The 25,001-nt window shown below is 37.5% G+C and overlaps 2 protein-coding genes across 14 annotated transcripts in view; one reads left to right on the top strand and one right to left on the bottom strand.

Moving 5' to 3' along the window:
- Window positions 1-2,184: 2,184 nt before the first annotated feature.
- On the top strand, window positions 2,185-17,684 carry LOC135105738 (centrosomal protein of 19 kDa-like). 8 transcript variants are annotated; one of them, XR_010270982.1, is made up of 8 exons: window positions 2,195-2,409; window positions 6,590-6,768; window positions 7,274-7,435; window positions 8,423-8,591; window positions 10,831-11,346; window positions 13,113-14,241; window positions 14,931-15,650; window positions 17,119-17,684. XR_010270982.1 is itself a non-coding variant. In XM_064014188.1 (5 exons), exons 2-4 carry the CDS (start codon window positions 6,592-6,594, stop codon window positions 8,558-8,560), a joined length of 477 nt encoding a protein of 158 aa, XP_063870258.1. In that variant the 5' UTR covers window positions 2,195-2,409; window positions 6,590-6,591; the 3' UTR covers window positions 8,561-8,591; window positions 17,119-17,684. The 8 variants fall into 8 exon arrangements, 1 of the variants encoding a protein (XP_063870258.1); XR_010270983.1 differs by having other exon boundaries at window positions 13,113-14,348; XR_010270986.1 differs by lacking the exons at window positions 13,113-14,241; window positions 14,931-15,650 and adding an exon at window positions 3,707-5,013 and having other exon boundaries at window positions 2,185-2,409.
- The window catches only part of LOC135105736 (calcium uptake protein 3, mitochondrial-like), a 29,837-nt gene continuing 14,561 nt past the window's right edge, over window positions 9,726-25,001 (bottom strand). For 3 of the 6 annotated variants that reach the window (XM_064014181.1, XM_064014183.1, XM_064014186.1), the window contains 7 exons: window positions 23,810-23,888; window positions 23,057-23,180; window positions 21,455-21,583; window positions 17,940-18,097; window positions 17,126-17,283; window positions 11,788-11,881; window positions 9,726-11,320 (listed from right to left, as the gene is read on the bottom strand). In XM_064014181.1, coding sequence (XP_063870251.1) covers window positions 11,810-11,881; window positions 17,126-17,283; window positions 17,940-18,097; window positions 21,455-21,583; window positions 23,057-23,180; window positions 23,810-23,888 — 720 coding nt within the window. In that variant the 3' untranslated portion in view covers window positions 9,726-11,320; window positions 11,788-11,809. The remainder of the gene's footprint in view (window positions 11,321-11,787; window positions 11,882-17,125; window positions 17,284-17,939; window positions 18,098-21,454; window positions 21,584-23,056; window positions 23,181-23,809; window positions 23,889-25,001) is intronic. The other 3 variants (XM_064014180.1, XM_064014182.1, XM_064014185.1) reach the window with 1 other exon arrangement.

Below are 25,001 nucleotides of genomic sequence, written 5' to 3'. Positions count from 1 at the left end.
CGAATTGAAACCAAGTAAAAAGGGATAAGTAATAGAATATGAATGATTAGGAGCCCTTGCATCAATTGACTTATGAAAGAGTTAGCGTTCTTTATCAGTATGAATTATAGACTGTGTTATGTGTACGAGTATTAGGTAATCGGGCTCTTCTAGTACGCGCTTGTGTAGGTGGTGTCCAGGATGAAGGTAAACTCATTGCAAAGCAGCTGCAGATATATTAGTAAAGTAAACTGTACAAAATAACAAATATGATAAGCTGCCAGGGAGCCTCACGTCTGCCACCGAGGCAAGGCGGACAAGGACTGCTTATGCTGGGGTGGTTGCTGTGCCCAGGTCAAGCTGGGACTCGTGAGGTGAAAGGAAGTCACGCAGCCAGAAAGGTAAAGGGCTCGTAAGGTCCTGGGGTCTCACCCGGCCGTGAAGCAGGCCGAAGCACCGCGGAGACAAGGGAGTGGTGGAGACGAGGGTTGACCTCACTCCACGTGGTTGGCCGAGGCTGGCACCCGAAGCGTCGTCAAGTCCCAAGGGGAAAGGCGCGCCTTGCAATGTGGGCGGCAAGGGCGTGGGCGTGTGTCCCCACACCAGAAATGTTCCATCTTTACCCCCTTGACAGGTTGCTGTAGGGCCATGAGAGGTCCTGCATACTGGTAAATGGAAGTTGCTCGTGTCTTTTGGTGGCAGCATTGTGTTGTAAAGATGAGAAACTTGTGGCTGCGGGATTTTTTTTTTTTTTTTTTTTTTTATGTAAGACGGGTTCTGGCCTAAGACAATAAAGTTATTAAAAAGAAAAAAAACACAAGCTGCCAGTTTCAATAGTTTACTTAGAAAAGGGTTACCTACCTGAAATTCAAAAAGTGTCTTTATGTAAAGATTTATTAATAATAAATTCTTCTGAAGGTAAGCAATATCTAATAGTTTTAAGAGATAAAATGCAGTTTATATCATCCAAGCGCTGTTTAAAGACTATAATCCGTAAGTTTATTTTCTACGATGAAGACTTACAAAGGGGGATGAATAATCTGACTGTCTGAAACTGCATAATGTCAAAGATGGATATTTTTTGAAAATACAGTTATTATCATCGAAGCGTTGTTTACGGACTATATTCCGTGACAGCTTCTTTTGTATAAGGAAGAATCTGTTATAAATAGGACCAGCACACGATATTATCCATCCCGGTCATGTTTACGTACAGTGACGCGTTAGTCAACAGCAGGATCCGAGCTGTTCATCCGTTAATACAATTCATCCAGTCACTACACTGAGGTGCCCAGGCGGCTTCCTGCCCACTTGTCCTCCAGTATAGCAGAGCTATATGCCATTCTTGAGGTTTTACATCTTGTTGCTCCTCTTCATAAAGATGTATATTTCTTTGTTGACAGTCAGGTTACTTTGTTTGTACTCCAGTCTACCTCTCTAACTGACTGCTACGTAGTCAATAAGTGTTTCATTTGCATCCTGGGAGGTACTAGAGCAACTGTACAGTCCACTCCACCTGGGTGCCTTATCATGTGGGCATCCAGCTTGATGAAAAGGCGGACAGTCTGGCTCAGCGTGCCTTTGAGAACGACACAGTGGCTCACAGTACACCCTGGGTGATGTTAAGACTAAAATTAAGCATTATGTAAACAGTAATATAAGTGATCAGCTGGCGTATAGCTGCTACATTGGCAGTCCCAATAGCATTCACAATGCGAGTATCTCAGAACAGCGATTACACTTATGGAGGAGACAGAACATCGCAGGACGTGGTGGTATTGCAGTTCAGGCTGGGCTGTAGGTATTTGTGGGAGGTTAATATTGCCCTTTGCTGATACTGAACAGTGTGCTGCAACAAGAGGCCACACACAGCAATACAATATCATGGAGTGTCCACTCATTTGCTAAATTTAGGCCACAAGACCAACAGGATCTTGCCTTTGTCTCTTGATTCCTCATTTCTGACACACTGACGGATATTCTTAAGGAATATCCAACATTTGTCCCCAGATTATGATGTAGTGTGTCTTGTCCTGTCTTTGGCCAGCCGTCTGTGATTAGTTAGCTACGTATTCGTCCTTTTGCAGTTTTCTTCATATAAATGTTTTAGCCTATCCTATATCCATGGAGAGTCTGGTAGGCTCCGTCCTTCCCCTTTATTGTACCTGTTTCATATACAGCAGGAAACGTATCAATCAAGAGTAAAGTTGTAGAATAGTAGCACCGTTGTGAAGAATTACCCGCGTTATTGGACAGTTGCTGCCTCCCTAGTAGGACGCCGCTTCCCTGCTACAACACAACACCTTTCAAGCTCCTACTGAAAAGGCGACGCCAGCCCCAGACTCGCCCATGTAGCCTACTAGTTAAAGGCCACACCCAAGCAACAAGAAATATCAGATTTAACTAGATGGCAGCATGTGACTAGTGCAGGTAAAGGTTTAGAATTGCTGTATTATGATAACATTGAAGTGACATTAGCGTTTAGTTTAGATTGTTTCAGTTGGTTAACAGGGCATTATGGAAGTAACTTTAAATTAGTTTAGTAATTTCGTGAGTGACCATTTATTTCTACGTAAGGGGCATTGTTTGGAGTTAGTGTGCTTTTCTTTGATTTTTTAGTTCTTTGTCTCGCAGTGTTGTTGATTCTGTTGGTTTTGTGCTGCACGTCACTGGTTATTCCGATAGTAACATTAGTGTTATTAGTTAAGGTAAAGGTAAAATTACAATTTAACGCAATGCACCCATCTTGTTTTTCTCTTTGCCTATCCCCCTGACAAGTTTAGGGCATTGTGGAAAAGGGGTTCTTAGGTGGGGAAATCCAAAATGAGGCAATTTTTTTTTTAGATTCTCAAAAAAATATAAGGATGAGAAACACCATATTTTGAAAACGTGAAATTTCTAGGCCATCTTAACCTAACCCCCATTAGATAAGGTGACCAGAGTCCCGTTTTAGGTAGGTTAGTCCTGTTATTTTCAATGTCTGTCCTGCGTTTTCATGGTTGCCCCACTGATAATCTTATCAGACTTTTTATATTATCTCTTTATGAACTTTGTATAATCTTGCCAAACTTTACTATTTTATTAGTTGTTTATTAACTTTGTAGAGTACTCATGCATGTGTGTGTGTGTGTGTGTGTGTGTGTGTGTGTGTGTGTGTGTGTGTGTGTGTAGAGAGAGAGAGAGAGGTGATAGGTGAGGCAGGTGGTTGTCCTGGCCGTTGATTCCAATAAGTTATGTACTTGCTGTACATGTTATGCAGTGACTGTATCAAAAAATCATATAAAGTCGTTTAAGTTTTATTTTTTTCTAACTCGCTTCAAATACATACTACAAGCAAGCAGAAGTCATTACACTCAATTCACACAGGGCACTCAGAGGTGTGTGTGTGTGTGTGTGTTTGTGTGTGTAATAAATAAATAAATAATATATATATATATATATATATATATATATATATATATATATATATATATATATATATATATATATATATATATATATATATATATATATATATATATATATATATATATATATATATATATATATATATATATATATATATATATATATATATATATATATTATAATGTCCCACTTTTAAACTCCAGAAAATCTGGTCACATTACCTTAAGGTCATTAACCTAACCTAACATTACCTAACCTAACCTAAACTAACCTGGAGGATTTGCCCCCCCCCTGGACTGCTCCCCCTTATGGATGCTAGTCTGACCAGCACACCACACTAACAAGAATGACTTGAAAATTCTCACAAAATCAAGATTTACAGATCCCTGGATTTCCCACTGTAGCCCAGGAAAAAGTTGAGTAGACCCAATTTCCAATCTGTACACTTGTTTGATGATGATGAAGGTAGAAATGAAATGGCAGCTCCCCTGCTGTCTTTCATACTCTTGCAAAGGACTACACACAGACTAATTCCAAACTACACCGGCCATTTGAAATGGTGGCATTTTGTGTGGTACAAATGTGTCATGCATAAAACTTTATTTGATTACATATTAATATGACAGTTAATTTGTTTTCAGTGCAACAAAAATATGTCAATAATACAATTGTGAATAAAATACCTGCCACAGGACTAGTTACTGTGGCAACATAATGTGATCACAGTACCTGCATATCAACATACTAACACATAAGCAGTATCGATTGAGCCAGTCCAGGGTCAAGAGGAAGGATGAGAGCCAGAAAATCGAGATAAATTTTGAAAATTTGTTTGAGAGTTGTTATTTGCACCACATGATGTAACCATTACAAAATACTCCAAATGATTTGATGTACAACTTGAGCATGATAGTAAATGCTATGGGTGTATTGTGTTAAACTACACAACAACCAAGGTAAGGATAGGTTTAGTTAGTTAAGTTGGTAAACTTTTAGATTTACACCTTAATCCCCTTAACCTAGCCAGAGGGCTGCATCCCCCATTCCTGCCCCCCACCCTTCTCCCCAGGATACTAATCTAACCTAACCAGGGAACTGCACCACCCTGAACCTCCCTTCATGGATACTAATTTAACAACCTAACCTATCCTACAGGATTAGGTCTAGGGAATTTTTGGTGGAAGTGCCAGTGCTTATTTTTGAAAACTATGGATTTCCCACAGAAACTCAGAGAGATAAAGTTTCTTAGACACCAGTTAGGCATGCAAAAATCACATTTCCAATGTTATGGTGTATGGTGGTGTAAATCTAAAATAATATCATTAAGATTTAGATTAATTCAGTTCTTAATTTCACTGCTGATCCCTTCATTATGTGGCTCAAGATTCAGAAAAAAAAAAATATTTAGGCCCAGAAACGAATAGTCATTCTCTAAATCAGTAGAGTAAGGTTATTTCTATAGTTTCTTAATATTGTAGTGTTATAGTGTGACTTTTCCTTGGTTCTGAAATTGTCTTTGTCTCCAGAAGTTTTGTTGGCTCTCTGATGGTTTTGTGCTGCATCTTTCACTGGTCAGTTACTGTGTTGTTGGTTCTGAAGTTCCAGGGATCTTTTGATTGACAGATGGTGAGTGATAAGAGAGTGGACTTGTCTAAGAGTAAATTTGCAGTTTTAATAATAAATTAATTTTCCATTTTTTTCTGTCTCAGTGGGATTAGAGTTATTCCAAATAGTGATATTCAGAACTTAGAAATAATTACCTGTTATTATGTGTGTTGTATTGGTTGAAATTACAGTAAAATCTAGCTTGTCTCTTATCACAGCTAGTAACAGTGAGTGCTTTAAGATGGCCATTTAAAAAGGCTGGAGCCCTCCCAAAATAATCATTCACCTCATTTTTCAATCTTCATTAACTTTAAATGTTTGTGGCTTCTTGATATAACTTGATTTGTTGGACATAAACAGTTAGAAGACTGGGGCAGGAGGAGCTCTACAGTCAAACAGTTCAGGTGATTGCATGAAACCCAAGTGTGGGAGCTGGAGGTACTGTGCACAGACCTATACACATTACATAGTTATTCCTCTCTTGAAATACCTGTTAGTAATATCCTAATGGCTGAACAGTCAAGGGGATGCCAAACTTAAATCTAGTGCCAAATATGTTTTCATGTTTTCATGACTGACAGTGGAGGATTGAGAAACAGTAATTATGCTGCAATTCTGCAACTTTTAAATTTTATTTATTTATTTATTTATATTATTATTTTTTTTTTAGGCATAATCTTTTTGAGGACAAAATACGATATTTATTTATATATACATTTATATGTTTATTTATTTATATATTTATTTATCTTTATTTATTTTTTATTTATTTATTTATTTATTTTACCAGATCACAATTTTGCATTTTCCACTTAAAAAGACTTATATGAAAATACACCAGAATTAGCCTGAAAGGAACAGGTCCTTTCACCAGAATTGTAACCAAGTCACCTAACCTAACCCAATCTAAGCCTGACTGAACTCTGTGTGGGCTAATCTAACCTTTTTGGGCCCTTCAAATCAAGGATCCCTATAATAACAGTGCAGCTTAGCCTCTGCTTGAGTCAGTAAAGCAGGAAGAAGGAAGGCTGCATATGATGGCTTGCTGTGGGTATAAAATATTTCCTTGGCCACCACTCCACAAACCAACCTGCTCTAAGTCTAAGGTCTCTGCCACAATTTTCAATCTTCCTCTTCTCAGAAATAATTCTACTTCTGAAATGTTTTCAATCCCTTCTTCCCCTCGTCCAGGTAGAATTTGACAAACATCACTATCAATTCCCTTGTGAATGTGTTTGCTATGTGTGAAGTGCTAAATGAAACTTCTTGTTGGTGTGATAATACCTAGTATAGTTTGATATAGAGTATATGTTAGTCTATTGTGAGGATTGTCACCAAGAAACGACTGTGGTGTAACGGGTAGCATGTCTGCCCAGTGAGTGGAAGGTTCCGGGTTTGATCCCTGGGCAGTGCCTGCCTTTTCAGGTGAACTACCTACCCTAACATCTACTTATGTATAATATGTGACTTCCCTAAATTTTATATCAGTATCTATCTGCATGTTACATATAGATTGCCTTCTTGTGGTCTCTTATTTTGCTTATCTTGAAATGAAGCCTATCATATCCATTCCTGGATTGACACCTCTACCCGTCAGCCATGGAACCACTCAAGCTGGGAGTGCGCACGCATCCCCCAGGCCTCACGCTGGTGTACCGCAGTGCTGCCGGGAAGGAGCGCTATCGAGTGATGCCCATCAGGTTTCTCAACAAGTTTGGCTCAGTTGAAAATGTCTTGAAAGAGATGAAAGACAGACATCAACCATTTTTAGATGAAGTAAGTTTGTGCCGTTAAAAATTCTTCATATGGATAAAGACATTTTAAATGTCTGCTTATATATTTTTGCAATTTGTTTTAAAGTACCAAATGGTGATATTTTTTGCCATATCTGAATTTTTACTTATACATTTCAGGCATCTTATCTACTTCTTTATAGGAAATAGGATCCTGATGTCACTAATTGAATCTGTTTGCTTTGGTGTGTTACTAGTAATATAGCACTGATTGTGTTGCTGTTTTCACAAGAAAGGAGAAAGTAATCAGAAGAAGCAATCATATGTATTGTTTAAAATGTATATGCATGCATATGTAGCTTATGGAAATTAGAAGACTTTTGGTGTGTCGAGCTTAAGCATTCTTTTTCTTGTCCTTATAGATGAAAAATGTGATTGTCAGTCTTATCCATATGTTGCTAGAAATTATATCACTGCGCCATTGCTTTGCACCCATATTATATTTGAAATATATTTGTTCATTCTCTTGTTATTTATCTTGCTTTCAGGTTCCAGATGTCAGAATAGAGAAGATGTTGCGCATCCTTCAGGAGGTGGAGCGTGGCCGAAATCTGGAGGAGGCAACAACCATAGTCGGGCAGGAGTATTCAGTTGACCCAGAGCAGGACCTCAACAAGCTGGATGATGCAAATCTTGATAAGAAGAAAAAGGTGACAAGTTTAAAGGAAGAGCAGTAAAAGGATATGGATGTGATGGTGATGTTCCTTGCCAGTGTACTTGTAAGACCTCATGAAGTCAAGCTTTTTCCAAATATAAGAGGGATGCTGGCCAAGGGCAACAAAATATAGATGAAAAAAGAAGTCCGACTGAGGTGCCAGTCCCCTAAGTATAAGAGCCAAAAGAATTAACCAAAATTAGTGAAGTTTTTTGAGATTTTCCTCTTGAAAGAATTCAAGTCATAGGAAGAGGGAAACAGAAACAGCCAGTTGATGTCATGTTTTGCTAAATACCTCATTGTGCTTCAAAACTTGTTATATTGAGTTATTTTTTGAGGCATACAACAATGAAGTAGCATGTTTGTTTGCAGAGGAGACAGTCTTACTGGCAGAGAGACAAATGGAACTTCTGAGAGGTGAATCAGTTCTAGTGCATTTAGAAGATGAAAGCTGAAAGTGAATGCCAGGAAAAGTAAGGTGATCATTCTTTTAAAGGAAAGAAGTAGAGGTGTATGACAGGGATACCTAATAGGGTGAGTGTGCCACCTGTAGGAAGGTGTGAGGTGGTTATAGGAGGAGGTGAAAGTTCAAGTATCTGGGTATATAGTATTATGTAAATATGGTGAGATGCATGGCAAAACAGTGAGAGAGGGTGGTGAATGGTGGGCTTGTCCTAGGATCACTTGCAAGGGTTATGCAAGGAATATAGAGAGGGGTATTAGAAATAGTATTTTCCTGCCAACATTGATATATGGCTTAGAGGTCTGGGCTTGGATTAGTGTATAGCAGTCAAGGGTGTTTGCTGTGGAAATGGATTATCTGAGACAAGCATGTTTGGTGCACGACATTGAATTGAAAGTTATGATGATCTTAAATATCCTATGATTAAAGAATGGACTATAATTTGATAGTTTGAGTTCTGTTGATTTGTTGTGCATGTTTAGATAGTAATGAATCACATACGAGTATTCTGACTTGCAGGTTATGAACACCAGTTTTGAGAAGAATTGTGTCCGTCCTGGAGATCCTGACTATGAGTATGACAAGCAGGTGGACTTTGGCAGTGGTGCAAAGGTGGAAGCAGGCTGGGACTCACCAGATGAAGACTTCTGGTCATGAACTGCATATTAGCTGGTCTGTTGTGGTGAAGGTAAGAAGTTCCACTTGTATCACTGTTTTGTTGTCATCATGAAAAGTGTGACAAGGTTTCATGGTTGTTAACAGATCTGTAGGTGCTTCCTTAACATAATATTCATAAAATCAACCTTGTGTATTTCTACCAAGTTTGCCCGTTGGCTGAAATACCATGGAAGTTAATTAGATTAATATTTTGGATTAGCCTGCTTTTTTTGCTACCACACAACTATTTGACCATATTTTCTCACTTATTTGGTACTAGTTGCTTGTTCAAGTACTCATTCACCCTATGCTTCTAGATGGCTCTCCTCAATTATCAGTTTCTTCAACTCACATGTTTCTCTAGAAACTTTAAAAAAAACCTTCACTTTACCCTTTTTATTACCTCGGTATGACCATATCACTTTAACATGTTCCTTTTCACCTATTCTACTAATTCACAGTTCATTCCACTTACTCAGGTGCTTATATCACCTCTCTCATACACTTTCATTGCCCTTACTGTCCCATCAAGCCTCTCCACTTGCCCCTCTCAGGGATCTCATTTCCACAGCACAGTCTTGACTTGTATTTTATTCAATAACATAGTCTTGGCAGAATATTATTTCTTAAACCTCTATATACATCTGTATACACATTTTATTCTTTCCTGACATGTAATTGATGCTGTGACATGCTGATCTCTCCTAGTCCTCCCTTTTTATCTATTTTAATGTCATGTTTGCTTGCCACTGTACCCATATATTTAAGCTCTTATCTCCTCCACTCTCCATCTGCAAACATGCTACTACAGCTCATCCCACACTGTTCCTGTCCATGAATGCTTCATATATTTTTTCCCATTTCTCTACATCGTAAACTATCAATTCTTCCTGATCCTCACCTCTGTCATTTCCATCAATCTCTTGGTCTTGGCTCATAAGCAAATCCTATAGCTATTATACCCTCATACAATTTTCCAGGTTCATTAAGCAAATTCTACAGCTATTATACTGATTCCCATACCCATCTAGTACTCCTTGCCTCCATATCAGTTTACATATTTGAAACATCCAGTCTACTACCACTTCTCCATAATTATACCACCTATGCCTGCAGCTTTGCCTAACTTTCTTTAACTTTCCAAGTTAGGAAAAAAAAAGATCAGTTTCTAATCTGCTTTATTTCAATTTGCATGGGTTTGTTTGGGTTTGCATGCATTTGTATGGGTTTAAGAATTCAATAAATTTCTATCATGCAGAGGAACTGAATTGTTTTACCATTAAATTAATATAAATATAATTATTTTGTTTATTCTTTTGTTGTAATTTATCTGATAGTCAAAACCATTAATTGTTTCAAGTACTAACAAGCTACTGGAAATGCATTTTGCATTAAAATTTTATAGGTAATCAAAAACATTCAGTTCTGTTGCCAATATGATACAATAATTTTGGAATTCTTTTGTAGAAATTGTTTCAGGGCTTAAAACCTTTGCTTAAATTAAGTACTTCTAACAAGCTACTGGAAACTGGCTTTGCAGTAAAATTTTATAACAATAATTAACAATCTTTCTCCTCCCTCCCCAGTTTTAGTTAGTATTCTCTATATAAAATGGCCTTCCCTTTCACATTTTAGACTGTACAAATAACTTATTTTAGCTACTTTCAATCTGCAGCAGTTAGAATTTATATTTATTCACTATAAAAAGTAACAACATAATATAAATAACAACATTACAATATCTTCTCAACAAGCAATGTACATATGACATCAGATCAGAGATTTAATACAAGGGATAAAGATTCTGTACATATGATTCTTTGACTAGATAGAAACAAACTTATCTACATAGCATGAATTCATTATTTTCTTAATGGTAATGCAACTGGTTGTGCTTCATTCCCTAAACAAGTCAACTGTAATCTTCAGAATTGTTAGTGTTGAACATATCTTAGCAGAAAGAAAACATGACTTTCATTGCTAAGACATTTAGGGACACTTTCCTTATTACCCAGGTGACACAAAAGCATTGTATGCAGCATGAGCTTCAAGGTTTTCTAAAGCAGACCAGTCTGAGCTAAAGGAAACTTGCCTCCTAGAATGTTATTTCATTGGTATACAGAATAAAGCACACACAACAAATCATCCTATGAACAAAATTACATTTGTGCAATTTGATCAAAGTTTCTTAAATATTTGTTCACCTATACAGAACAATGAATGAGTTATTTCATGCAATCACCCAACCTAATACTCCTATATGTTCACAGCACTTTTGGTGCACCAGAGAATAGCAAATCTTCACTGTTGGTAATGTAAGTTGTACCAGTCATTGACAAGTTACTGTTTTTGTGTTAAAATTTCTGCATTAATTTGAAACATCAGATGGTGGACGGAGCTTGCATGATGCAGCTGATCTGTTGACCTTTACATATTTGTGTTGAATAGAGATCAGGTTAAGTTTTCAGTATTAATAACCAAACCAAAATGATTGCTTTTTTCTCAATACATAACAACATGACAATTTAATTCAGATGCATTTTAAGTACTTTATGTACATAGTTTTACAATACATTTGTGTACACACACTCCAGATTATGAAAACTGCATTTTGTGAATAACTATCTTTGCAGTGCTCTGTAACAAGTGTGCCTGGAGGGCCTAGGTGAGGGAGGGCTGCTGGTCCTGCTGCTGTTGACTCCTCATGGCATTCTTGACACATGCCTTGAAGCCTGCCCACCCTTCAGAGGGTTCTTGTTGCTGGAGGGGGAGTAACATGTTAGCAAGTAATGATATCAACTCTGTACCTCTAGATAAGCCTTTCTCCTCATAATGTTTTCTAGATAAATCTTTCAGGTGTTCACAGCTCATACTCTTCTTAACAGTGGCTTAAATCAATAACTTTCAACTTGTGTGGTATTCACTGCTTTCCTTTTAAAAGGGTTATTTCCTATCTGAGTCTATCTCTATTTAGGTGTCCAGTTCCTCATGCAATCTTATCTAGAGGCCAAGCCATCTTAGTGCATTTCTTTTCATCCATTCCATCACTCCACATTTCACACCATTTGAACATATTCCAAAAATAACTATGCACACTGATTACATCTCCCATCTAGTCACATAACTTATTTTCAGTTCAGTCTCTGTGTATCCTTCCCTACTGACATGTTAACACTATGAATAACACTATAAATGTAGTTCAAAAGTAATATAATAACAGACTGCACCTTGAACCACCACCTCAGGTCCTCACACCACGGCCTTCATCTCACTCTTGACGCACTGCTTGAAGGCATCCCACCCTTCACTCCTTGAGGTTTGCTGGGTAATGACAGAAGCCATGGTGTTAAATGCAACAAATGAAAAGAAGCACCACTCTCTATAGCAGAGACTTGTGGCACAAACTAAATCACTGAAATGAGTAAAGTTAGTTGCTGTTGTAAAGAAAATTCATTCAAAATCCATTCAAAATAATCAACAACATGGTGTCATTTCTACCAGTTATCAAAGAAAGTCATTTTAACATTAAGGGAAGTGGAGATGAGAAAACTTGAGATACAGGCATTATGAGATGAATTTATCTGCGACCATAGTGTATTCACTCGGTAGTGTGCAAATGGAGCATAAGCTGCTTTTCATAAGTTTGTTGCTGATGGGTCCTCCCACTTAGCATAAACACTGACCTTTCCACACTACAAATTTTACTTTGCTTCCTAGTATTTTCATTATTTTGTGCAATACTCTCTCTCTCTCTCTCTCTCTCTCTCTCTCTCTCTCTCTCTCTCTCTCTCTCTCTCTCTCTCTCTCTCTCTCTCTCTCTCTCTCTCTCTCTCTCCATTGTACATAAAAATGATAGATTATGAATGTGTTTGTAAATGTTGAAATTTATTGTTAAATGACAGAGTAAGGAAAATGGTGCAAATTGAAGTCATGGATAACTATGAATGTGTTTATAAATATTGAAATTTACTGTTAATTGACAGAGTAAGGGAAATGATGCAAACTGAAGTCATGGATAGAGTTGGAAATGTTTATACCACATTCTATGCTGCTTTTTAATGGATTTATTAAGATACTGTTGTAAATATTAATATTGGTATGCAAGAAATTTTTTTTAAATAACGTTGGATTTTAGATAAGGCAGAAAGGAACGATGGTAAGCAACTTTTTATTCTAAACTGAAAGTGCAATATTACAGCAACTCAACAGTATAAGAACACACACACTTTCAGTCAGCTGCCGTTGTCTTGATCGTACAGCTCTGTATAAAAAAAAGTTGCTACCATCCTACCTCAACAATTTCACCAATAATGACTGTTTTAAACATGTTCATAATCTATCATTTTTCTGTCTACCTATCAATAAACTAAATATTGCATAAAGTAACTGTGATACTTGAAAGAAAAATAAAAGTGTAGACATCTACACTAAGCAGAACACAAGCCAAGCCCTGGAACAATCATTGATGAGGTTACAAAAGTAGCTTATGCTCTAGTTGCAGGTTGTGAGTTCATGGACTAGGCTATGTAGTTTATTTGTGACTTTTTTATAGGAACTGAGGAAGCCCTGGTGTTGGTGCTGTAATCAGCCAGAAGCAGTCCTGCAGGTCACCCTGATGGGTGATTGGCCACAACACATCATAGATCACAGTCTAGTATCGGTGTATTACATTGCTACTACTGACTGGTCCACACTGTTCCCCCTATCACCTTGTTCAAGTTTGTGATAATGTACAGTGTTTCTAATATTTTCTTTGTCTGATTAGGCTACTCCTCAGCACCAGCACACTTTCACAGCAATGGAGACAAGTGGTGGTACACAAGCAATACACAACAATTGTCACCCAGGACAATGTGCAGGCTCATAACTGGAGATTTTCTAGACCACACCAACTATCACTGGGCAATGTGCAAACAGACACACTCCTTGTTAGTTTTGCTGTGGAGTGAATTACATGCAGTAGGCTAGGCAACAATGAAAATGATGCATTCTAATGTAGTGTTTGTTATGGCAATGTGGCATTTGTTATGACAAATGTGCATTATGATGACTGAAGAACCTATGGGAAAAAATTAATTGGTTCCAGGGAACCAGAAAAGAAAAAAATTTTAATTTTTTAAAGGATACATCAAAATAAGCACATTTGCACTACATTTTGAGATAACACAACAAATATTCACAATACCCTCTTGAGTTTTGTGCCTAGTCTTAAATTCTTATTACTGTGCAGTAAAAAAAACATTATACTTGCAATACATTTTTAAGTACATTTCCAAGGAAAGTGTAAGTATGACACAAGTGACTCTCATAGGCAATATATGATTGACTGGTATTATAACATGATGCACTCCACAGCAAAATTGACAAATGTTTCACAAGCAATGTGTTTGAGCACAGAAGTTATGCCACAATAGCTGGTGCGGGCCCTCCATCTGGAAGGCCCCCAGTTCTGAGCCTGCAATTTGTCCTGGATGGGCTAGAAACTGTGCATTGCACATGTACCTTACACCTTTCTACAGTTGCCTGTTTGTCTTACAGTAGCAGCTCGTGGGACAGCCAATTTTCTTGCTTCTGGTCTTCTCTACCTACTCAAGTATATTGTCTCCTGAGCTCACACTGTGACCTCACAACAGTGTTATGTAGCTGCTTTGGCAAAGAACCTCCCTCTGAGCCTGTGTGAGGTCAGAACCTTTTTGTGTTCTGCACTTTTGAGAAAGGCTTTTGGCTTTTCTTCTAGTTTCACCAGGAGGCCCTTCAGACATCTCAGTCTCACAAGTGTTTTCACCATGTGGGTAGTTTCCTTACCAAGTATTTTTCACTATTTTGTAACAACAAAGGAAGAACCCAATCACTAGATCTCTTTTTGTTTTCACGTCATGAAGAAATTAGTTATTAATGTAGTTGTCTCAGTTAGTTTCTTGTACATTCTAAAAGATGCTGTGCTGCTTGATCCAAATATCAACACATCCAAAAAAAAGTTTGTACAAATTCTCCTGGTCCCTTATGAATTACATTTCATGGTTCAAATTGTTAAGCATTCCCTTTAGATTTTCCATGATTATTTCAATCAGTGATCACTAACACATCATTCATATATCAGGACAATGCAATGATTTTGTTATGTGGATGACATGCTATTGATAGCTGGTTACAAGATAAACAAAATCTAAAAAAGTGCACCATGAGATTCAGTTCACCATGGACCAAGAGAGGGATGTTAAACTACTGTTCTTGAATATTTTGACAATTAAATCTGGCAGAACTGCATCTTTTAAAGTGTACAGGAAACTGAAAAACAGGGAACTACATCTATTACCTCAATGCTCACAACAAATAATGATTGAATTTTTTCCTTTCCACATGCCTACAGGATATGCAGTGAAAAATACTTGCATGAGGAAACCAATCACTTCAAGGAAATGCTCACAGGACTTGAATACCTAAGGGTCTCTTGGTGAAATTACAAGAAAAGGCTAAAGACTGTCTCAGAGAGGTGTAGAACTCAAAAAGCCAAAAAAAGTATTTGGTTGTCCCAAGGTCTTATATTACAGTCTCTCGGGGAGGCTTCATGCAAAACAGACAAAACCAGAGTGAGATCAGAAGATCACCAGATCAGACAGCTAGTGAAGATCAGAACCAAGGAAAATAAAGACAGCATACTAGATCCAGTACCCTGTTGCAGCTGTGCCACAAGCTTCTAGTATGAGACAATTATGGGACAAACAGAGTTCAGGAACATAGAGCAAATATAAGGTACCAATCCTCTGGTAGACTGCACTGATAAAGGGTACCTCTTTAAATGGAGTAATATGAAGATGCTAACGAGTGACCTCATCAAACAAGAAATACCAAAATCACTGTACATCACAAAGAAGAGGGCAGGGGACAAAACGTGGAGAGAGTCTGCAGCAACAGTGATGCACTCACATCAGACTGTGACCCAGGACATGTTCCAACCAATCAGCAAACAGGGCAACCTGCACAACCAATTTTGGCATGTGACACTGCTAACACCTGAGCTTCCTCAGTTCTCCTGAAGCAGAAGCCACAAGCAAAACTAGTCAGGAATTAACATGCCTCATAACAACCTGTATTTCTCTTCTCAGTTCAACTTCCTAGAGCAAATTGTGTTAATGAAATGTAAATCAACAAAAACAAACCAGTTATAACTGCCTTGACATTAGGGTATAAGTAAGATAATAATTATTACCTAATTTTTAAGAATAATTTTTCCTCTTGGAATTTTGGAAAATTAAGGGCAATATACTAAATATTTTATAGTTACTATTTTCAAAATTACCCTACAACAAACTAACCATCTCAATTTCAATCAGTGATATAAAAGAGCAACTTGTATTCAAAGTCTGCACTAAAGTACCCAAACTTAGACCAAGGGACAAAAACTGGCTTACAAGAACATTCTTAAGAAAATAAGGGAAGCTGCAAGAAGCCATCAGGCCTACACATGGCAGTCCCTGTATGAAACATACCTACTTATTTCTACCTATCATCCCTGTCAGACCATGGGGCAAAAACTGGCTTACAAGAACATTCTTAAGAATGGCCTACACGTGGCAGTCCCTGTATGAAACAGATCTACTTATTTTCACCTATCGTCCCCGTCCATAAACCTGTCTAATCTTCTTTTAAAGCTCCCTAATGACTTGGCACTAACAACCTGATTACTGGGTCCTAACTTATGTCCAAAGTATGCCTCTTCTGAAGCTGGAAGTATTCTGGCAAGTGCTATTCTGGAATGGCTACCAGTGCACTGTTGCATTCTGTGTGATGTCTTCACTGCTCTCAAACTGGTGGTATCTTAAATTGAAGGAATAGCTAGAAATCACTAGAAGATATATCTGAAGACCAGGGACCCTGACAAATATGAGTAGTTCAGTGCTTAACCAAGAAATACTGGATTAAGTGCAAAGAATGGCCTGGGACATATAATGATGCATTTGTCTCTTGCTTGACTCCCACAAGTCTGGTTGGCCTCTGCATTCTCCACCTAATCCATGATTTCTTAATCAAGTACCAAATTTTTCAGATTTTTCCTGTGATTTCCAGCTGTTCCAAAAAATTTGAGCATATCACTGAAAGGATCCTGATATGAGTCAATTAGAAAATATGCAGAATGCAATGGTGCATCTGGGAGCCATTCAAAAATGTTTACAGAAATAAAAAGATCAACAGATTCAGTATGTGGAATCAAAGGGCCAATCTGAAAGACATTAGAATGTCACTTTTAATCTCTTGGTCTAAGGACTTTTTGGACAAACCTTGTGCATATATTTATATCTTGATTTAGTGATAAGAAGATGGATACTGAGAATGTCCTTTTATAAAATCCAAAAGTCAGCCTAATATAGAGATAGCAATGGAAACTGGAGATTACAAGATATCCCTGCCTAATAATCTCACAATAATGTTGATCATAGTACATTACCCATCACGTATGCAAGAGTTAATGTGTAGAAAAGAGCAAGCAGATGTCTGGGGCTGTCATTACAGAGGGAACAATACAAATTTTAGCAACAAGACCAAACTGTCTGTTTCAGAACTCACCTTGAAGCCTCGGTGCAGCCGGTCCCTCATGATGGCAATGAACTCCTTGTAGCTCAGCTGGCCGTCACCATCATCATCAAAGATCTTGAACACAGTGTCCACAATGTGGGGACTCAGCTCAGCACCAGTGCAGATCTTTACTGCTCGATGGAACTCCTCTGAAAGGTCATGCACAAGCTATAATCAAAAGTGTTTGTGACAGGACATGATCTCTAGAGGAAAAGTTCAAATATTTAAAAATATTAATCTCCAGTGTAGTGCCTTGAATAAGAGTGACTATGAAGAAACAATGAAACTGAATAGGATGTGAAAATTACTAAGTAAACAAACCATTATAGTAAAAAAAAAAGCAAGGATGTGAAAATTACTAAGTAAACAAACCAATATAGGTCAAAAAAAGCACAGTTGATCACCTCCTCACAAAATCCCTCAATGCACAGACATCTGTTTTAAAGCACTATTTCTTTGTGATGTACATCATGACCTCAGTACCTCAACAATTCTTAGTATTTTAGTTTTTATACCAAGTATGTATAAATAAATTATGTTATCACCCACACTGTGTTGTGTATCATGTCCTGAGGGATATAACAGTTAATCTATAAAGTACCAGTAGTTCAAGAATAATCTTTACCTATTGTTCTACATCCATATTATCAAATGTTTCTACATCTTTTCTACTTTTAACATTATTGGGACATTAATGACTGGAGTTCTTTAACAAGGATTGCATCATCACTTTTCCATTAAAGAATAAATAATTTATATGTAATCCATGAAAGCAGTCTTGATGAGAGAACAATTCATAATTCACCTTGGGAGATGGGCTGGTCAGCAAGGGTATACATCTTCATGGCAATGGCAAAGTCATCCAGGGTGTTGAGGAACTGGCAGAATGACTTAAATTCTGAGAAGGTGATTCCTTTCCCTTCTGGGATGCGGTCCAAAAGTCTCTCTAAATACATCTCATACCTAATAGAGCAAAGCTTAATGAGAATATGCACTTGATAAGATCAAGTGAGCATGATATCTAAAGAAATTGATGATATCTAAAGAAATTATCACTGTGTTTCCATCACAAATTGCTACAAGTTTATGAGTACAGGTTAAATCCTTTTCTTTAATTTGAGGTGTACCAGCAACACATCATGCAGGAAGAAAACCACAACTATTCCAAAGTCAAAAATATCTCACACCACACAACATACATGTGATATATTTCAGTGCAATCCATACAATATACAGCTGTACTCACTGACTGCCATAGTTATTATTTCTGATATGTACTTATGTTGCAGCAATGCTATATTCTTAACAGAATATTTACACAACTCTAAAGTTTCTCCTGTTTTTAGCGAGACTACCAATTGTGCTTCTAAGCTAAGTGCTGTACAGAATATCTAATTATGTGGCACCAAATTATACAAACCTACACCAGTGATCCAAGTTCAAAGTGAACCAAGGATAATAAACGTGCCTACAAATTTCCACATTGTCCTTTTCCTTCTCACTGTTACATAAAAATAACTAAGATGAAAAGGTAAAGTTTTTTTCATTCCCTCTCACAAGCACCACTTGGAATATTTGCTGGCACTGTAAGATATGTGATACAGTGGCAGGGTTCAAGGAAAGTTCTAAAGATGAAGTAATGACATGACAGAAAATGTGAATTTTTTTTCACATGATATATGCCTTTTTGTGACCAATATTCAAAGCTTCCACCAAGTCAACATTTTTCAGCCAGCTGGTGGGTGATTCGTAATGTCTTATATTTCACATAAATTCAGTAAACTCTTACTCATAAGTCACACACCTCATGAAAAATATTCAATCTATACGGCTATTACCATATTTAAATTACCTAATAAAATGTAACCCTGTGTATTGAATATCCATATCTGATAAAGCATTTTCATTTAACATTCTCTGCCAATTGCTACTTTTTATACAATTAATTCTAATTACATCTACAAAAAGCCAGTGTGTAGTGTGTGAAGCTGATTAATACACTAATGTTCACTTCATCCCCACTTCCTTGTGGCAAGTAAACAAGACTATGAAGCAACAGTGGTCAAGTCAGGAGCCGGATGCTTTATCAGTCACAATGTGCAACGAAGCTGTCCTCTAACACAAGCTACAGTTTTGTGTGTGTGTGTGTGTGTGTGTGTGTGTGTGTGTGTGTGTGTGTGTGTGTGTGTGTGTGGTGAGGTGGAAGATCTCTAGCTGATCAATGTGTGCTGGCCACTTGCTAGGGAGCACCATGTGGGATGATGGGATGAACATGATAGTACAACAAAGGTACGAAAGACAGTATTGAAGCATTTTGTTAAAATTACTCACAACCACCTTTAGTTAACCCCCCCCTACTCCCATGATAATCTTGGTGGGAGTCCAGATTCAAGGAGAAAAGCAATAACTAAACAAGCAGTCACTAAGGAAAGGTACATATTCTCTCTCTCTCTCTCTCTCTCTCTCTCTCTCTCTCTCTCTCTCTCTCTCTCTCTCTCTCTCTCTCTCTCTCTCTCTCTCACTCACAACTATCCAAGTGCTCATTTAATAACTTACACATCATGATTTATTTCAAAACATTGTTTCTGAGATTTTGAAAACATGACACTACAGAAACCATTTAGTGGGAATCTGATGGCAATTTTCTAGTTCTCCTTAGTGAATCTTGATTATCCTCTCTTGAGAAGTTCAGCAAGATCTTTGTTGTTGCATTCGACATATTAAAAAGCTATCAACTGAGTCTGCTATAAATCTTTGATTTCTCAACTTCCTTTAAATAGTCTCTACCCATCTCTGTGCAGTTTTCTTAACATTTTCTTTCTGACCATTCTATCATATTAAACCTATTAACAATGATGTTCAACAGGGCTCTGTCTTATCACACACTTTTCATCATTCATAAATTATCTTGTTAACTAAATATCTTATGCAGACAACTTTACCCTGCATCTCTACATTCAGCAGCAAATTAACAACTTTTAGAAGCTCAATTCCTTCACCTATGGACTCAATTTTCCCTCTCCTTTGCATGAACACACTTGGGCTTGTAGTAAATTATGGATCCAATGCAGTGCTACCCTCAGAGCAAGGTCCCAGTTTGTCAAGTTAATTAAAAAAAAAAGCTTGAAAATGACAGATGAGATCTGTAGCACTCTCCCTATTAATTCCACTCTAGAAAATGAACTCAAAGTGCAAATCATTTGAGGGTATGGATAGGCTAACAACACTGCCTGCAGGAGTAATTCTTGTTCCTAGCCTTTCATTTCAAGAGCCACTGAATAACAATGCTTGTGATAATCTAACCTCACATCTCAATTTTATCTCACTGGGTTTCAATACTACCACTGCACAAATAAATTATATTTTGGCACAAACATCATTTGTTTCCTTTAGCAAAGATTTCTGCATTTTTTTTTTCCCAGTTTATGTTAGCAGAACTGAGGATCTGACCAAGGAAATGTTCCCTTTGTAATACCAGCTTCACAGCCTTCAATGTATTATGCACCTAGGCAGAGGGGACATATCAACAGGTGGTGCCTTAGAAGCCTCTGTCAGCTACATATATTACATGCATTTCCTAAGTTGGAAGGTAGCAAAAACTGATACTCAAAAATCATTATAATCTGGCAGACTTTAGGTTTTCAAGTTAATAACGAATGGCTACAGTGTTATGGCAGCTACAAGTATACATGATATCTGGAGCTGTCGTAGGTATACATACAAATAAACATTACTAACCACATACTGTCATAAGGCAATTAAGAGGATTCCAACTGGAAGGATTAGCCCATTAACATAGTAACATGAACTGTCAAAATGAGTCAAAAAGGTTTAGTGGTCATCAACTAGAGTGCATCAAGTGATAGTGTTGTACAGCAGGGTGTCAGGGGCTACAATCACCTGTGAATCCTTTTTGAAGGCCTGAATCATAATAAACATTGTCTCAAAAGTCAGAAAGCTAGAGATAATAGAAATCAATAATGTTTCATCCACGTTCATGCACACACGAAACAGACACACGCACAGAAATTAAAGCAATAATAAAAATAAGAGCAAACCATGGAAAAGACATGAAATGAGAAACAAAAGTAAGAATGAAGATCTGCAGAGAGATATTTGACAAAAAAAATACCAGCAACCTGAAGATATTACATCATTCACCACTGGAATATCTAGCACATTTCTATCTGGAAAAACACTTAACACAATGCTTCCTTTTCACACCTTAAATAAAGACAATCACAACACTGAAAGGAAAAAATATATGGCACACACTTGAGACAACAGAATCATCCACCAACATGAGGAAGATTCACTTACTGGTCAGACTGAAGGTAAGTATAGCGCAGCAGGATCTTAGCAAAGTCCAGCTCAGTTATTGCAGGAAGACCCTTGGAAAATTCATTGAACTCAATCTCCAGAACCTCAGTCTGAAGGTTTTCCATAAACCTGAAAGAGCAGTAACTAAATCAATATCCTCAGTCACTTAACCTAACTGAAAATCTAATCATTCTTCCCCATCATAACACCATCACCCAAAAAGTAAGTGTTGGCTTCCATAATGATTTTTCTCAACAGCTGTCTATCAATGGCATCATTCAACAGGCCCATCTTCTATCATAACTCTCTTCCCCACCTCTTCACACTTCATCTGCTGGGAAGAAGAAAAATGAAAGGAAGACAGTAGAGTTCCATTCTCCTTTTCTTGGTTACTGTTCCTGTATTCCCCTATACAAACAAATCGCCTCAGTTTTATTATTTTCTTTGCAAAGATACTTCCCATGTATGATCTAAGCCTCACTTCATCTCTTAGCAGAGTCCCAGCAAAATACATAACATACATACAACCATGCATCCTCATTTCATTCTTTCAAATTCCTTTCCTTTAATACATATCTCTGATCCATGAATTAACTTGGGTCTATTATGATCTTGCATATCTTTACTTTTAACTGCTGTGCCATCACACCACATAAAAAACTGTAGAGCTTCTTCAACATTTGTAAGCCACTTTCTTCTTCACATTTTTTTTTTCTCTCACCACCAACCTCAGGTAAGTAAAATCTCACCACTGACTTATTTCTCCTTCACTTATTCCTATCTCTATACTGCCTTTTTCCTTGCTGTATATAGCTCCCACATTCCTCTTTGTGGCATTTTCTGCCAGTGAGGCACTCATTTCAAGCTTCACAGTAGACTTCTCTCTACTTAAGACCCATAGAAGCTACGAAAATTTCCTTACAATATTCAAATGATTTTATATAAAAATTTTACCAATCTGTAAAGTATGTAAAGAATAATATAAAATGAAGATACTTTTTTTTTTTTATGTAGGAAGCACACTGGCCAAGGGCAACAAAAACCCATTAAAAAAAAAAAAAGCCCACTGAAATGCCAGTCCCATAAAAGGGTCAAAGCAGTAGTCAAAATTTGATGAATAAGTGTCTTGAAACCTCCCTCTTGAAGGAATTCAAGTCATAGGAAGGTGGAAGTACAGAAGCAGGCAGGGAGTTCCAGAGTTTAACAGAGAAAGGGATGAATGATTGAGAATACTGGTTAACTCTTGCGTTAGAGAGGTGAACAGAATAGGGTGAGAGAAAAAAGAAAGTCTTGTGCAGCGATGCCGCAGGAGGAGGGGAGGCATGACGTTAGCAAGATCAGAAGAGCAGTTAGCATGAAAATAGCAGAAGACAGCTAGAGATGCAACATGGCAGCAGTGAGAGAGAGGCAGAAGACAGTCAGTTAGAGGAGAGGAGTTGATGAGACAAAAAAGCTTTTGATTCCACCCTGTCTAGAAGAGCAGCATGAGTGGAACCCCCCCAGACATGTGAAGCATACTCCATACATGGACGGATAAGGCCCTTGTACAGAGTTAGCAGCTGGGGGGGTGAGAAAAACTGGCGGAGATGTCTCAGAACTTACATTTTAAACTCTTCAAACTTGAGATCCTGCTTCCCCTTACGCCCAAAAAAGTGGAGGAGGAGGGTGGTGTCCACAACATGACTCTTCTGCAGCTCATCCTCCAGCACCACCTCATCATCAGCACCTATGCCAACATCACCATTTTATAACATCATCTCTACATCTACCCATAAGGCATCAAAGGTGTGATATGCTGCAAAAAAATTTTTCTAGAAAACCAACTGAAATAAATAACACTCCAGAGAAATTATGATTAAAAACCTAGAACATATCACTGAACATTCTGATATACATACAGTAATTATATAAACTGATATTACTGCACTGCTTTTGTGCTGTATTGGTATGAAAATGTGAATAAATTACTGATAATGTTGACACAAGAAACCTTCCAGACTTCAGAACCCCATTTAAAAGATTAACTACACCATTTACTCCCAAAATAACTAAGACAATAACATCCTCCTGCTGCTCATATAAGATAATTAATGAAGGAAAGAGCCATATTATTATATACTGCAGAGAGAGAGAGAGAGAGAGAGAGAGAGAGAGAGAGAGAGAGAGAGAGAGAGAGAGAGAGAGAGAGAGAGAGAGAGAGAGAGAGAGAGAGAGAGAGAGAGAGAGAGAGAGAGAGAGAGAGAGAGAGAGAGAGAGAGAGAGAGAGAGAGAGAGAGAGAGAGAGAGAGAGAGAGACCTTACAACCAAATCCCATCACATTTTGCTCTCTACACATTTGAAAGGGAGCAGCAGTACCTGCATCATTGGCCTTCACTGCTCCTTCCAAGGCTCGGTTCAGTCGGTCTCTCCGAGCAGTGCTGAAGATCTTCTCAAGCTGAAACAAAGCGATAGATTAGAAGTCTGCCTTGGCTACAAAACAATAAAGCCTTACTTTATTTAAAATCTTAGCTGTAAATCAGTCCCATCTCGGTTGTAATAATCAGGTATGATGCACTCAGATCTAAATGTACATGAATTTCAAGACGTAAAATCTGGCGAGATTTTCTAGTGAATAATTTTCTAGGCTACAATAAGACAAAATTATAACATTAATTTTCTATGCTAAGTTATGGCCAAATTATAACAATATTGGATGTGATGCATTCTCAGATGAGCAATAATTGAATCACAGGTGTTGCATCCTGTTAATCAATTTACCACACACACTCTGCACATCTCACACCTGGCAAGCAGTTTTAATTAATAATACACTGCAGCAGCAGCAGCACCACCAGCACCAGGCCACACTACCCCAGCCTTCAAAACCCATGAACATGATCACAGTCCCACACAAATGTTACTGGGTTATGCTAAAACAATGTCTCTTTGAAGGTTCATCAATCTAAGTTGGTAAAAATTCTACATACCAATTTTCATAATAGCACTGACAGAAATCCATATGCCAACTAATAACCACTGTTTTCTACACTACAGTGAAATCCATAATGAAGTGACTAGCTAGCATTTAGTTAATTCCGGACAAAAACTAAATACATAAATCAATATTCTGATGAGTAACTCAAAAAAATGTCTTGCATTCAATCACATATATACACAAAAAATATTGCAATATTTTTTATATAAATATTTTTTTTTGTTTACATGCACTCACTCCAGTAAAAATAGTCAGGTGTGAAATAAATAATAAGGTGTCCATTCAACACAAGTCATCGCTACACAGATCTTTCTTCTTGGTTATACTTGAAATGCTTAGACGTTGGTACAGACGGACGGGGCACATGTGAGTCACATGTATGTACATGGCAAGGTTAGTTGTTACAGAGACCAGATACTGACAGGATCAATGTTCAATTACAGGTTCTAAATAATTCTTGCATGTTCACATTCAATCAATTTGTTAGTGCTACAATGATGATATGGTCTACATTAGTTCACTACAAGGTGCACTTCATCACTAATTTCTATAAAAGTTTTATCAACAAAAAAA

This window comes from Scylla paramamosain, chromosome 12, assembly GCF_035594125.1.
Source record: "Scylla paramamosain isolate STU-SP2022 chromosome 12, ASM3559412v1, whole genome shotgun sequence".
Classification (NCBI taxonomy): domain Eukaryota; kingdom Metazoa; phylum Arthropoda; class Malacostraca; order Decapoda; family Portunidae; genus Scylla; species Scylla paramamosain.
Note: the sequence above shows the minus strand (reverse complement) of the source record. Positions and strands in the feature narration are given on the sequence as shown.

What these genes read in the sequence shown, in the direction of transcription:
- LOC135105738 (XM_064014188.1), top strand. Translation starts at nt 6,592, where the DNA reads ATGGAACCACTCAAGCTGGGAGTGCGCACGCATCCCCCAGGCCTCACG. An exon ending in ATCAACCATTTTTAGATGAA is followed by an intron (nt 6,769 to 7,273) that starts GTAAGTTTGTGC and finishes TCTTGCTTTCAG; the next exon opens with GTTCCAGATGTCAGAATAGA. An exon ending in ATCTTGATAAGAAGAAAAAG is followed by an intron (nt 7,436 to 8,422) that starts GTGACAAGTTTA and finishes TCTGACTTGCAG; the next exon opens with GTTATGAACACCAGTTTTGA.